This window comes from Myotis nattereri (genome assembly GCF_964212035.1).
Source record: "Myotis nattereri genome assembly, chromosome: 3".
NCBI lineage: Eukaryota > Metazoa > Chordata > Mammalia > Chiroptera > Vespertilionidae > Myotis > Myotis nattereri.
This window is the reverse complement of record NC_138077.1, coordinates 215,938,269-215,952,869: the sequence shown is the minus strand read 5'-3', so window position 1 is coordinate 215,952,869 and position 14,601 is coordinate 215,938,269. Positions and strand designations below refer to the sequence as shown.

The following is a 14,601-nucleotide window of genomic DNA, read 5'->3' as shown; positions in this document are numbered from 1 at the left end:
GCTCCGCAGCCCGAACGGGGCATTTTCTCCCGGAGAAGCGCTTGCCTCTGCGCCTGGCAGTGCTCCGCTCCCGGCGCCTGGGGGACAGGAAGCCATTTGTCACTCGGGTGCCCGCAGCAGGGCCGTCCTCCCGGCCGCACAGACCCATCACCAATGCAGGCGGCGAGCACACGCGGGGCTTTTATTTACTTTTTAGAACGAGAGTCAGATGTGGCTGCGGGGGCAGCTTCATGTGGACAGAGGCCAAGGGCACCACAGGGGAACACGTTACCACAGGTGGCGGGACAGGGACTGGCCTCTAACCACCGCGTTGTCTGGTCCCGTAAAAACCCAAACCGGCGAAATACAAAGCACTGGGCGCCGGGGCCGGGCCTCTCCACGGCTCCCTTGGGCAGAAAACAGGTGGCTTGCTCTGATGTCGAGGGCTATTTTCGTGCATTCTCGTCTCCCCGTGTGGGGGACCTGACCAGCCCTCCCAGCTGAGCCCGCAACACCCGGCAGGTTCAGGCAACTCAGCCAGCAGGTCCGCAGTGGCAGCTCTCCTCCGATGGAAACGGCGGGGGCGGGGCCAGCCCAGACACACACAAGACTTTGCCAGTTAGAACAGCCTGTAACCCAGTGTGGACATCTGGGCATGGGTCCCGGGGCCATCACTCAGAACCAGAGCCAGCGGGTTGAAGGTTTTATGTTCCGGCTGCCAGGCGAGCAGCTGACCCGTCTGCTCTCGGCTCCTCGGCCAGAACAGGAACGGACTCCTCAGGACGCTGGGGCTTCTACGAAGACGAGAGGCCCCACCAGGGCAGGTACATGTTTTGGGAAAGAGAGTCCTCAACACGACGCTGTGCGAAGGCAGAGGATAGGGTTTCCATCCGGAATGGCCTCCTCCATGTTTCCGGCCCAGGGAAACGGCGAGAACACCGTCAGGCCTGAGGAAGCGTGTCACCGGGCCAGGCAGAAGGCCAGGCTCCGTGTCCGTCACCCGCTGGCCCGTCTGAGTGACCGACCATCCACAGGAGGCTCAGCAGGAAGCAAAACCACTGGTTTGGGGAGAAGCGTGTCGGGCGCGGGCCACAAGCACGGCTCCAAGTGGTGACATGCTCTAAGCAGCACGTTTTTTCCTGTTTCCTGTTCATCCTGTTTATTCTTTCTCAAATTAAAGACACATGTGGGTTGTGCAAGGACGTCATCAGCTTTCTAAGGCGGACGACTCTCACGGCTCTGCAGGAGCGATGACACTGGAACTGAAAACAAGAGGCCTTCTATGCCGTTCAGCAGCGGGCGTTTTGAAAGCCAGAGATCTGAACGCGTCTCGGAATTACTGGTTCCAGTGTGTGTTTACAAAGGCACAGACAGCCACAGGCACAGGCATGACCAATGGATGACGACTCCCAGTCATCGCTGGTGCACACACCTGAGACCGCTCAGCGAGGAGAACATGCGATAAAAACGGGACAGTTCATTAAAGACCCGTCATGTCTGCACAGCCCTTGAAAGGCCGGGCGAGGCTGTGGCCGTGGCTCCTGGCGACGGTCGGAATGGAGATGAGACTGACGGGAGGAGTGTCAGCCCCGACCGGAAGTCTCCAAAGCAGCTGTGCAGGAAGTTGCCTCATTTACTAGTAATCTTCATCTTGTTTGTGGTCCAAAATTCAGAAAATCAAAACCGGCTGAAGCCACTGGAGGGAGTGGAGGGTGGGGCACGTCATGGGCCTCGGCACCAGAATCCCTGACAAGACGTGGAGACTGCGGCCATGGCTCCGACGACGGATGACAGAGTCTGCGGGAAGGCCCAGGTGACCGTCCTGCCTGGGCGGCCCCCTTCTCTGTTCACGTCCCACCGTCAGGGGCCGGGGCAGCAGTGCTTTCACACTGGTCCTCACAGATCAACTCGACATCTCTCCCCGGCCACCGGCAGGGGGTCCTCCTCAGCAGAGGTTTTCAGGGATGCAGAAAAGGAGGAAAGAGGACAGAATCCTGGGGAGGTCACAGAAGCGTCCAGTGAGGGAGAGCGTGCCAAGCAGGCGGCCACACCTGCCTGTCCTGTGGACACGGGTCAGCTCCGTGGAAAGGCTGTGTAGTTTAAAAGGCCTCGTTGACTTCACCACATGGCAAACGTTTTCAAGTCGGCAGGACTTCATGAGACGTGATTATTGCTCTGTTTCCAAGAGGCCTGGTCTCCCCAAGAGGCTCTGTTCACATTTCCAATGAGAAGCCATCGGGAAGCCAGGGGCCTGGACAGCAGGAGGGAGACGCGACCGGAAGGCAGCCTCACGCTCCTTTTCTCAGGGAGCCCAGTCCCTGCAGGCGGGCTCCTGGGCGGGGCCAGACCTGCTCACCCAGGAGGGCGGCTTCCGACAAGCCCCAGGGCTCAGTAGCGCTGGTCAAAGGCGTGGAGGAGCCTCGAAGGCTGGCTGGCATGGGCTGTGAGATCTCTCCATCAGCACCAAGCAGGGAGCGCTCACAGTGGCACCGGGACCCAGCTCTGGCTTCACAGTTGACCCCTCTGTGGGGTGTCGCCCACAGAGGAATCGGGGCCGGGCCCACTGCAGTGCGACCTGCGTGCCCAGTGAGGGCCACGCAGAGGCCGGCGGGTCCCAGGCCTCCGCATCTGGCACGGGGGCCGCAGGAGGCAGTTTCACATCCCTTGGCGATGGCTCAGCGGCAGCTGGACCGGGTCAGCCCTCAGGGAGCCAATGTTGGGGGTCCCCATTCACATTCCCGCTGGTTTTGACTGAAACCCCAGAAAGGGGCGAGAATGGCTGCACATGCACTTTCCTACTCCAGCTGACCAGGGGGGTTAGGCAGCGAGGGCAGGGGACCACATAGGCAGGAGGGCAGCCATGTGCGCCTCCAGGCCCTGGCACCAGTGAGGCCCTGGCGCTCAGTGGTGCGGCCTGGGATCCTTGGGCACCAGTGGCTCCGTGCTGTCCTCCGGCGTGCAGCTGGCTGAGGCCAGGCTCTGCATGGCCTCCCGCTGGTGCTGCCTGGCCTTGTTGTAGAGCAGGACGCCCGCCATCACCAGGACTGTGCCCATGGCTGACAGGCTGGTGATTTTGTTGCCGAAAATGATAATACTGAGCCAGATGGACAGGGCGTGCTTCACGGTGCTGGCGACACTGCAAGACAGGGGGTTGTGCACATGGCTCCCGGCCCAGGTGGCTGTCGAGCACTTACTGCACTCGCTGGGCCCGATTAAAACAAACAGAGAGGAAGATGGCTGCCCCAGAGTGGCCCGGCGTGTACGCCTGGGGGACACTGAGGCTGCGGCAGGTGCAGCGCCATCGAGCCCTCTGTTGTCCTCACTGGGGACAGTCCCACTGTGGTGACCGCTCAGCCGTTACAGGAAAGAGGTGGACGCACACCACGTGACGTGGCCAAGCTGCCGACCACTGCTGGAGTTTCTAGCTCATTCTTTTCTGTTTGTTACTGAAATGGTACTTTTATTAAATCCATCCTATATAATAAAAGGCTAATATGCAAATTATCCCCTCAGGAGTTCGATCGCTCGCTATGATGTGTGCTGACCACCAGGGGGTGGTGCGGAACATGGTGGGGGACCAGCAGGCAGGGAGGAGGAGGCGGGGAGGTGGGGAACCTGATGGGCCCTGATCTCCGGCCAGGCCTAGGGACCTTGCCCGTGCACAAGTTTTGTGCACCGGGCCTCTAATCCAGTTATAAAAGCGAAAACTGGCTAACCAGACCTTTAACCCCTCCAGGTTCCCAGAGCTGGTGGTCGCGTGCAGTATTCACAGGTAAGTGGATGGAAGTCAGTAAAAGCAAGAAGTCAGGTCTGCATTGAGCTCACACAGTACAGGTGCTCGCAGCCACCAGGGCCCACAGCGCCCGACCGCTGACTGCGCTGCTCTAAGCACAACAGACCCCCAGTGGCAACCTCCCTAAAAATCTCAGCCCAGCTGGGCATGGCTCAGTGGTTGAGCACTGACCCAGGAACCAAGAGGTCACAGTATGATTCCCGGTCAGGGCACATGCCCAGGTTGCAGGCTTGATCCCCAGTAGGGGGTGTACGGGAGGCAGCCAATCAGTGATTCTCTCTCATCATTGGTGTTTCTCTCCCTCTCCCTTCCTCTCTGAGATCAATAAAGATTTAACGCCGAAACCGGTTTGGCTCAGTGGATAGAGCGTCGGCCTGCGGACTGAGAGGTCCCAGGTTCGATTCCGGTCGGGGGCATGTGCCTGGGTTGCGGGCATATCCCCAGTGGGAGATGTGCAGGAGGCGGCTGATTGATGTTTCTCTCTCATCGATGTTTCTGACTATCTGTCTCTCTCCCTTCCTCTCTGTAAAAAATCAATAAAATATATTTAAAAAAATAAATAAATAAAGATTTAACTAAAAAAAAAAAAAAAGCGCTCTTTCTTTCACACACTTCACGCGTGTTTCAAATGGCACCAAAGGCAGCGGCCCGCCACCGTGCCCCGGGGCCTCGGCCAACGCCTCAGCACTTGGCACTCACAGACCTCGAGGCTGCGGCACCAGCCAGGCAGACGCCCGTCCTACCTGAAGGTCACGGGGGAGATCCTGCCCATGAGGGCGTAGGCCGTGACGCTCTGCAGGTGGAACAGGACGCCGTCCAGCAGCAGCAGCACCACCACGTCCTGCGTGTAGCTGAAGCTCCTCCCGCTCCTCCCGACCACCGGCAGGTCCTGGTGCGGAGCAGAGCGGCGCGGTGCCGTCACCAGAGGACCTCGTCCCACGTGCCCAGCCCCCGGGGCCCACGAGCTGAGGCTGAGGCCGCTGGTGAATCCTGCCTTCTGGGTGGCGACTGGACGGCATTGACCAGGCACGCGGCCAGTGCACTCGGTCTCCAGGGAATCGCAACCCCAGCCACAGGGAGGCCCCCTCCCCCACCAGGACGGCAACTACAAAAACAGCAGCAAGAATCAGAGAACACGCGCTGGGGAGGCCGGGCAGAGGCGGGGCCCTTGGGCACTGCTGGTGGGAACGGAGCAAAACGGTGCAGCTGCCGAGTCTCGTTGCTCCTCGCACATGAAACACCAAGCACCCTGGCCGGGAGGCTGGGCAGCCGGAGCACGGGCTGGCGCACAAGGGCCCCTGGTTCAATTCCCCATCAGGGCATGTGTCCAGGTTTCGGGCCCCATCCCCAGTGTGGAGCGGGCAGGAGGCCGCCGATCAATGTTCCTTTCACATCAATGCTCTTTCTCCCTCTCCCTTCCCCTTTCTCTAAAGTCAATTTTAAAAATGTTTTTAAAAAGTAAATGAAAATAAATCAGCCTAAAACCACCACAGGAGAAGCTCGGAAACTCCCACAGCTACAGCTTGGCCTCAGAGACCCACACCAGGCCTGGCCTCCACCTTTGTCCGCGCTCCTTGGGGCACGGGGTGGACACTGTGTAATTCAGCAAAGCAGGACATTGCGCCACCTACTCTGCTCCCAAAGCGCTAAGGACAAACGCGGCCAGGGGCCAGGGGCGCTGCCCCCCACTCACCATGAAGAAGACCCAGGCGGGGACCAGCATGGCCACGGCAGCGGCGCTGGTGTAGAACTGCAACTCGGCCGCCCTGCGGGCACAGCACGCCTGAGCCACCCCGACTCACGTGAGAGCAGCGGAAGCACCGAGCAGAGCAGGCAACAGGCTCCCGGGGTGACGAGGAGGCTCCCGGGGTGACGAGGAGGCTCCCGGGGGGACCAGGAGGCTCCCGGGGTGACAAGGAGGCTCCCGGGGTGACAAGGAGGCTCCCGGGGGGACCAGGAGGCTCCGGGGGTGACGAGGAGGCTCCCAGGGGGGACCAGGAGGCTCCCAGGGTGATAAGGAGGCTCCCGGGGGGACCAGGAGGCTCCCGGGGTGATGAGGAGGCTCCCGGGGGGGGACCAGGAGGCTCCCAGGGTGACAAGGAGGCTCCCGGGGGGACCAGGAGGCTCCCGGGGTGACGAGGAGGCTCCCAGGGTGATAAGGAGGCTCCCGGGGGGACCAGGAGGCTCCGGGGGTGATGAGGAGGCTCCCGGGGGGACCAGGAGGCTCCCAGGGTGACAAGGAGGCTCCCGGGGTGACAAGGAGGCTCCCATGGTGACGAGGAGGCTCCCGGGGGGACCAGGAGGCTCCCGGGGTGACGAGGAGGGCCTGTGCCTGCTGAGCCCACCCGCATGGCCATGGGAGGGAAAGGTGGCCCGTCCGGGGCCTCCATGGGCCACGGGGCTTTTCTCCCGAGTCCCATGGTCACTGAAAGCCCCCCTGCACCCAAGGGAGAGGCGAGGCCCCGGGCATTCGGCCCGGCCTGGGAAGCTGTGATACTTACGAGAACCTGTACTTGTCCCCACTGAGGAGCTTTTTGGAAAAAACATTCTGTAAACTGGAATGAAGGAGAGAAGAGGTTACCATCGATGCAGGAAGTCAGTAGGGAACCTGAAATGGACAAGGCGTCTGCAGCCTTTTTCACGGTGAGGTTGAGCAACAGGCCTGCGGCCACCCAGCTCTGAGGTGTCAGAGGACCCCACAGCCCCCCCTCTGAACCAAGAGTCCCCCTAAATCAGCACCTGCCACGGGCCGGCACACAGGAAACGGAACAGGAGCTCAGGCTCATGAACTCCCGAAGGCGACAGACACGTGGGAAACCACACACACGCACGCACGCTCACACACATGTACACACATGCACGCGTGCACACACACACACACACACACAGCCAAAGAGAAAGCCAGACAGCGTCCGCCGGGAAGCAGGGGGCTGCCTGGCAAGTGGAGACAGGAACTCTCACGGTTGGGCCTGGAACCAGAACGGAACCAGAACGATGGCTCTGCAGATATGGGCAGCCCAGATGGAGCCTGGCATAGCCCTGGGCTCCGCTCCTTCAGGAACTGCTGCTGCAGGACCATCGGGCACGGGCGGGGGGGGCGGCGGCCAGCGTGGCTCAGTGGTTGAGCATCGACCTATGAACCAGGAGGTCACGGTTCGATTTCTGGTCAGGGCACAGGCCCGGGTTGTGGGCTCCATCCCCAGTGGGGGGCGTGCAGGAGGCAGCCGATCCATGATTTTCTCTCCTCACTGATATATCTCTCTCTCTCCCTCTCCCTTCCTCTCTGAAATCAATAAAAACATATTGTTAAAGAAAAAAAAAAAAGAAAGTGGAGGGAGGCTCATGGAAAAAGATGCCTCCTGTGACTTAAACAGAAGGCTCGGTGTGTGGGGGGGGCATGGAGTCCGCAGAACTGAGGCTGCGGGCGTGCGGTGCAGGAGGCGGTGCAGGTCGGTCGGTCACGCTTCCAGGAGCCGCAGCGGCGGGCTGCCTCCGGGCGTGGGGAGTGGGATTAAAGCTGCTCACGTCTCAGCTGGATGATCCCAACCTCAAGCCCCACCTCGGTGGTGACAGCAACCCGACCCCGAGGCCCTGTTTCCTCTTCTCTCAGCAAAAGGACAGAACCGAATGTGATTGTTGGTTCTGAAATGCTGGGCTGCCTGCAGGGCGGACCTCACGACACCAACGCAGCGCGACGCCCAGAGGTCCACGCAGCAGCCAGGACGCAGCTCGGGCCTCGGGGACCCGGCCCCCTGCACCCCACGGCCCTGGTGAGCGTTCTTAAGGGTCAGGCCATGAGCCATCAAGTTCTAGCTTGTTTTTGAGAAAAAGTTACCGCGTTGAGGAACCTCCAGTTTTTCTCTTTAGGAAAAGGCAGCAGCAGACGTACTGGCTGAGCTGAGTGGCAGGAAGGAACTGAGCTGCTCTCGACTGAAACACCCGTCCCCCAGCTGGGGCAGGTGAGCAGTGCGCCCCTGGCACGCGGTGTCCCCACAATCCCCGGACTCACCAGTCCATGATGTTGGTGGACAGCGCGGCTGAGAACCCCAGGATGTTGAAGCTCATCTCGGTGGCTGTGCACAGTGCCAGGCCTCCCATGACAGGGATGAGGGAGAGGTTGACCAGCAACCCTGCAGAGGAGGACGGGGGGCCCGGCTGTGACCTGGCTGTGACCCGGCTGTGACCCGGCTGTGACCTGGGAGCCCGGCTGTGACCCGGGAGCCTGGCTGTGACCCGGCTCTGACCCGGCTGTGACCTGGAAGCCCGGCTGTGACCCAGGAGCCCGGCTGTGACCCGGCTGTGACCCAGGAGCCCGGCTGTGACCCGGCTCTGACCCGGCTGTGACCTGGAAGCCCGGCTGTGACCCAGGAGCCTGGCTGTGACCCAGCTGTGACCCAGGAGCCCGGCTGTGACCATGTGTGGCCCCGCCGCTCCTCTGGGAGCCACGCTGCCTCCTGCCTTCCCAGCGCCTTTGTCTCTGTGCTGGAGGGAGGCCGAGGCACAAGAGCCCACCCCCGTCAATGCCAGGCCCCCCGATGGTGGCCTCGGCCGGGCCTGGGCGACCCCCAGGCTGCACAAGTTCTCATCAGCAAAGAAAAGAGGAAGGGAGATGGGCTCAGGGATTCTATAACAAGAAGAAACGGGGGGTGGGAAGACCGAGTGCCTGAGCCCACGCGGTTCATTCCTTTCATTCGGCACCGAAACCCAGGGCGTGAGAGGCAGACAGCCCTCTTGTACGGGGAGGGCCTCGCCCACTAGAAGGGACCCTCGGCACCGCTGCTCTGAAGTCTGAGGCAGCATGGACGCGGGTGTGAGCCCTTCCTGTTCAGCAAAGAGGAAGCAGCACAGCCTCCGACCACGGCCACGTCCCCGTCCCAGGGCCCTGCTGCCCTGAGCGCAGCTCCGGTGCCTCAGGCAGCGGCCGGCTGGCCGACCAGCAAATCCACTGCCCAGCGCCTGGGGCAGGAACTGCCTCCACCTGGTGCCCAGCTCTCGCCTTGGGCTCTGCCCGGGGATTCTGCTGCTGAGGACAACGCGTGTGAAACCTGAGGGCCCGGACGTGCGCCTGCCCCTCCTCAGGAAGGACCTGTCCTGCGTGCGTGTTGCTAAATTCCATCAGGACTTTCTCCCCTTTCTCAGGAAGTCAGCTGGCCTGCGGGGGGGGGGGGGGGGGCGCTCACCCGTGTACTCTCCCAGGATCATCCGGGACATGATCACCGTGAAGATGGGGGCAGAGCTCTTCACCGTCTCGGCAAACGACACGGCCACGTTCTTCAGGCTGACCAGGCCCAACACCACGGTGGCGAACCTAGAGAAGCCGGAGGGGGTCGGGATGGGCCCGCCCACGGGGGCGCTCACCTGCCTCTGCCGGGAGTCAGCCAGGGGCCGTGCCTGACTCCCCGCAAGCTGTGCTGGGTCTGGCCCTCAGGAAATGGCCACCCGCCTGCAAGGGCCACTGTGGCCAGAGCGTAGGCCCCGAAGGAGGCGCGTCACCCTGAAACCGTTACTAAGCTAGTTTCGTGGCCGCTCCAGAAAGGACCCATCGGGCACGAGATGCACAAAGCCAGGTGCACACGCCGCCCTAAAACGTAGACTTCAGAGAGTTTGCATTGCGCTCGCCTCCGACCACCAACGGTGACGTCACTCAGCCGCTGCGCACTCTTGGTGACGGGAAAGGCATTTTATTTTATTTTGTTAAATCTGCTGTTAGTGATTTTTTTAGAGAGAGAGGAAGGGAGAGGGATAGAAAGATAGAAACATCAATGAGAGAGTAACATCTTCGATTAGCTGCCTCCTGCACACTCCCCACAGGGGATGGAGCCCATAATCCGGGCATGTGTCCTGACCGGGAATCCAACAGAAGGCTTCTTGGTTCCTGGGTTGATCTCAACTGCTGAGCTACACCGGACGGATGGTAAAGGCATTTTATTTTATTTTATTACTAGAGGCCCAGTGCACAAAATTCATGCGGGGGGGGGGGGGGGGGTGTCCCTCGGCCCGGCTTGCACCCTCTCACAATCCAGGACCACTGGCTCTTAACTGTTCACCTGCCTGCCAGCCTGATCACCCCTAACCCCTCTGCCTGCCAGCCTGACTGCTCCTACCTGCTTGCCTGCCTGCCTGATCGCCCCTGACCCCTCTGCCTGCCAGCCTGACTGCTCCTACCTGCTTGCCTGCCTGCCTGATCGCCCCTGACCCCTCTGCCTGCCAGCCTGACTGCTCCTACCTGCTTGCCTGCCTGCCTGATCGCCCCTAACCCCTCTGCCTTGGCCCCTGCCTTGGTGGCTTCACCTGGAAGGTCATTTGGCTGTCTGGTCTAATTAGCATATTATGCTTTTATTATTATAGGTTCTTTTTTAATTTATTGATTTATTTATAACCCTCAGCTGAGAATATTTTAAAAGAAGAAACGGGGGTGGGAAGACTGAGTGCCTGAGCCCACGCGGTTCATTCCTTTCACTCGGCACCGAAACCCCGGGCCTGAGAGGCAGACAGCCCTCTTGTACGGGGAGGCCTCGCCCACTAGAAGGGACCCTCGGCACCGCTGTGACCCGGGAGCCCGGCTGTGACCCTGCTGTGACCTGGGAGCCCTGGGAGCCCGGCTGTGACCCGGCTGTGACCCAGGAGCCCGGCTGTGACCTGGGAGCCCTGGGAGCCCGGCTATGACCCGGCTGTGACCCAGGAGCCCGGCTGTGACCATGTGTGGCCCCGCCACTCCTCTGGGAGCCACGCTGCCTCCTGCCTTCCCAGCGCCTTTGTCTCTGTGCTGGAGGGAGGCTGAGGCACAAGAGCCCACCCCCGTCAATGCCAGGCCCCCCGATGGTGGCCTCGGCCGGGCCTGGGCGACCCCCAGGCTGCACAAGTTCAGAGATTGTTACAGAGATTGGATGAGAGAGGGGAAAACAGAGAGAAACACTGATGTGTGAGAAACACATCCATCTGTTGCCTCCTGCATGTGCCCCGACCAGCGCCTGGGCCGGAGAGGAGCCTGCAGCAGAGGTACGTGCCCTTGACTGGAACTGAACCTGGGACCCTTTGGTCCACAGGCCAACGCACTGAGCAAAACCGGCCAAGGAGGGAAAGGCCTTTTAAATAACGTGCAAAAGAACCCGGTCCCGCACTCAAGTGCCAGGCCTCACCTCATGAGGCCCACGAAGAGCATGGTCATGATGAAGTTGGGGGGGTAGGCAAGCCGGACTTTGTGCTGGTACAGGCAGCAGGGGACGAAGATCTTCAGGCAGCCGATGCACGTGGTGGACAGCATCTGCACTGCGCCTGCGGGACGGGGTTGCCAGTGATGAGCTGTAGCTGTGGTCGCGCCCACCTCTGTGCCCCATCCAGCTCTGTGCCCCCACCGAGCTCCGTGCCCTGCCCACCTGCCTGTGCCCCCTGGGTCCCAGCTCTGTTCCCCGCCCACCTCTGAGCCCCCACCTACCTCTGTGCCCCCATCCAGCTCTGTGCCCTCACCCAGGTCCATGCCCTGCCCACCTGCCTGTGCCCCCTGGGGACCCAGCTCTGTTCCCTGCCCACCTCTGAGCCCCCACCTACCTCTGTGCCCCCGCCCACCTCTGTGGCCCCACCCACCCCAGTGGCCCTGCCCTCACCCAGCTGTGCCCCACCCTCACCCAGCTCTGTGGCCCCCGCCCAGCTCTGTGGCCCCACCCTCACCCAGCTCTGTGGCCCCACCCCCCGTGGCCCCGCCTCCACCCAGCTCGGTGCCCCGCCCACCTGCCCGAGGCCCCGCCCTCACCCAGCTGTGCCCCGCCTCCACCCAGCTCTGTGCCCTGCCCACCTGCCTGTGCCCCCTGGGTCCCAGCTCTGTTCCCCGCCCACCTCTGAGCCCCCACCCAGCTCTGTGCCCTCACCCAGGTCCATGCCCTGCCCACCTGCCTGTGCCCCCTGGGGGCCCAGCTCTGTTCCCTGCCCACCTCTGAGCCCCCACCTACCTCTGTGCCCCCGCCCACCTCTGTGGCCCCACCCACCCCAGTGGCCCTGCCCTCACCCAGCTGTGCCCCACCCTCACCCAGCTCTGTGGCCCCCGCCCACCTCTGTGGCCCCACCCTCACCCACCCCAGTGGCCCTGCCCTCACCCAGCTGTGCCCCGCCCACCTGCCCGAGGCCCCGCCCTCACCCAGCATGCTGGGCTCGCCCTCCAGCAGCGAGAGGATGTACTTGTTGAGGAAGAGGGTGCAGAAGCTGAGGAAGAACCAGAGCGTGAGGTAGAGCAGCGCGCGCGAGCTCCACACGCCCAGGTCCGCCTCGATGACCGTGGTCTCGGTGATGGTGACGGCCAGCACGCTCTCCTCGGCGCCCTCGCTCCTGGCGAAGACGATCTTCTCACTTCGGGGGCCGAACAGGGAGCCCCAGCCGAGGGCCGGCTTCCCCCGGGGCGTCTCCTCGGGGCCCGGGGCCAGCTCCGCGGGCTCTGCCGGCGCCGACATGGTGTCCCCGCGGGCGCGTCCTCAGGCGGCAGGGCCGACGCGGTGCCCCGTGGTCCGCAGCCGCCTGGTCAGGAAAGCGGACACGTGACTCCGGTGGCAGGTCCCGTCCCCGAAAGCTTGCATCTCACTCACACCTGCAAGCGGGGTCCCCTCATTCCCGATCGTGTCCCCCAAACCTCCAACCGCCCGGCCCCGCCTCAAGGCCCAGGCCCGGTTCCGAGGCCCAGCTGCTCAGGCAGGACCCGGAGTCTCCCTGCCTGTGGCTCCGGGACCCCTGGCCCTGGAGACCCGCCCGCCCGGCTGCTGCTCTGCGGCTGCCCAGCTGGGCCCAGACCTGGCGGGGGAGGCGAGAGGGGCGCACGGGGGGGGGGGGGGCGGGGGGGGGGCGGCGGGCGAGAGGGGCGCATGGGGGGCAAGAGGGGCGCACGGGGGGCAAGAGGGGCGCACGGGGGGGGGGCGGCGGGCGAGAGGGGCGCACGGGGGGGGGGCGAGAGGGGCGCACGGGGGGGGGGGGCGGCGGGCGAGAGGGGCACATGGGGGGCGAGAGGGGCGCACGGGCCGTTCCTCCCCCCACAGAACAAGCTGCAGTCGCACTCGCGTTCCCCGGTCACGCTCGTTGTCAGAAACGGCCTCCGGGACCCGGGCTCGCATCCTGGGGCCACAGGCCCGGCGTCCACGCTGCGTGTTTAGGCCGAGCTGCTGGTGGGGGCCCACCTCCCTCACTGCAGGGCGGGGCGAGGCGGGCTGAGGGCGGGTGGCCGCACTTCCGGCAGATCTGACCGGCCTGCGCCCCGCTCCCGTGCGCCCCACTCCCCGCAGCTGTGGGCGGCCAGAGCCGACCTCAGTGAGCGCCTCCCTGACCAGGGCGCACAGCCATGGGGCTGCATGTCCCCACTCCACGCCCGGGCGCCATCGGGTTCCCGCGGGGCCGAGTCACACCGACCGGGCGGACCTGGACCAACGTTCCATCCCCCGCGACCAGCTCAGGACCCTGCGAGCCCAGGACGCCCCCCCACACACACACTCTTTCCATGACCCTGGACCCCCACGAACAGCCCACCGGCCTCTGCCTGTGGCCCCGGGGGACAGGCACCCGAGTCCGCACGTTCCCGCTTCCCGTCCAAGTGCCTCTGGAGGCACAGCGAGGGCTCAGAACATCTTACAAGTGAGAGTGGACGCTGGTCCTCACTCCGTCCCAAGACAGGCCTCCCACTGCCACTGCGTCTTCTTCGGAATAAACCGCCTGGGGCGCGGGGACCCTCACCCAGATCAGGAGGAAGCAGCGCAGTCCCTGCCCGCTGTGACGGTGCCCAGCAGGAGACCAGAGGAACCTTCTGTGGGTCATTAAACAGCCCCGGGCTCCTGCCAACCTCCGGCCCCACGCAGAGAAGTGAAGAAACCAGACAAGGAAGCAGCGGGGGTGGGGGGGTGGGGGGGCATCTGCAGGTGCAGCCCCTGGAGACACCAAAGTAAAAAACAGCCAGAAAGGCCCCTGGAAATCACCCACAGGCAGCAGAGGCCTGGCTCCTGGGGGCGGGGCGGCTTTGGGCCACACCCCATAGAGCTGCGAGCCCCACCCTGCCGGCCACCCCGCCGCCACCCCACCTGCCAAGGGCTGGCACAGGTCCGGCCTGAGGGCCTCTGCAGATGAGGATCAGAGATCCCAGATCACCCGAGGGCCCAGCAGGGAGGAGCCGCCAGGAGCTCAGGGAGGGACGGAGCTGAGGACGCAGGCCCCTCTGCTCTGAGGGGACAGGACAGGCGGGCAGAGGCCACAGAACCGCCCGGGACGGAGGCGGGGCGTCCAGAGGTGAAACAACCGCTGGAACAAACCTGGGTGCTCTGGGCAGACCACCTCCCACGGACGTTCCCAAGTTACAGGGAGCACGGCTCTGCCCTTGAGAAAGTGGCCGACACTGTGACCAGCGGTCACAGCAGAAGTCACCAGCAGGAGACAGGCCTGGCGCCTCCCGGATCTGACACCGTCGCCAGAAAACACCAGGCAAACCTGCAGTCTGCTGGTGCCTGCCCAGAGTTGGAGGAGACGGGGGGGGGGGGGGGGGGGGGGGGGGGGCACGGCCTCAGCCCACGCGGGTCCCCGGCAGGGCCAGCGGCCGGGACAGGACCCGAGTGGGGCACCAAGGCAACACTGTGAGCACAGCTGGGAAACGTGAGCTTTGGAATCACACGTCCTAAGTGAATAAACGAAAGAAACCCCCGTGGAGACACCGCGAGGAAACAGCGGGACATCAGAGGGGAAGTCCCGATGACCCGTGAGAACCCTCCCCCAGGTCTGTAGCATCAGGGTCCTGGGTTCGATTCCGGTCAGGGATGCGTGCAGGAGGCAACCAATCAATGTGTTTCTCTCACATCGAAGTTTCTGTCTGT

General features: G+C 63.4%; 1 protein-coding gene across 1 annotated transcript; it reads right to left on the bottom strand.

Annotated features, from left to right (window-relative positions):
• Positions 1-161: 161 nt before the first annotated feature.
• Positions 162-13,705, bottom strand: SLC35E2B (solute carrier family 35 member E2B). The gene is made up of 9 exons (XM_081086859.1): positions 13,377-13,705; positions 11,904-12,277; positions 10,912-11,047; positions 8,953-9,080; positions 7,782-7,902; positions 6,274-6,327; positions 5,466-5,538; positions 4,516-4,661; positions 162-3,115 (listed from the first exon to the last, which is right to left on the bottom strand). Exons 2-9 carry the CDS (start codon positions 12,211-12,213, stop codon positions 2,881-2,883), a joined length of 1,203 nt encoding a protein of 400 aa, XP_080942985.1. The 5' UTR covers positions 12,214-12,277; positions 13,377-13,705; the 3' UTR covers positions 162-2,880.
• Positions 13,706-14,601: the final 896 nt, after the last annotated feature.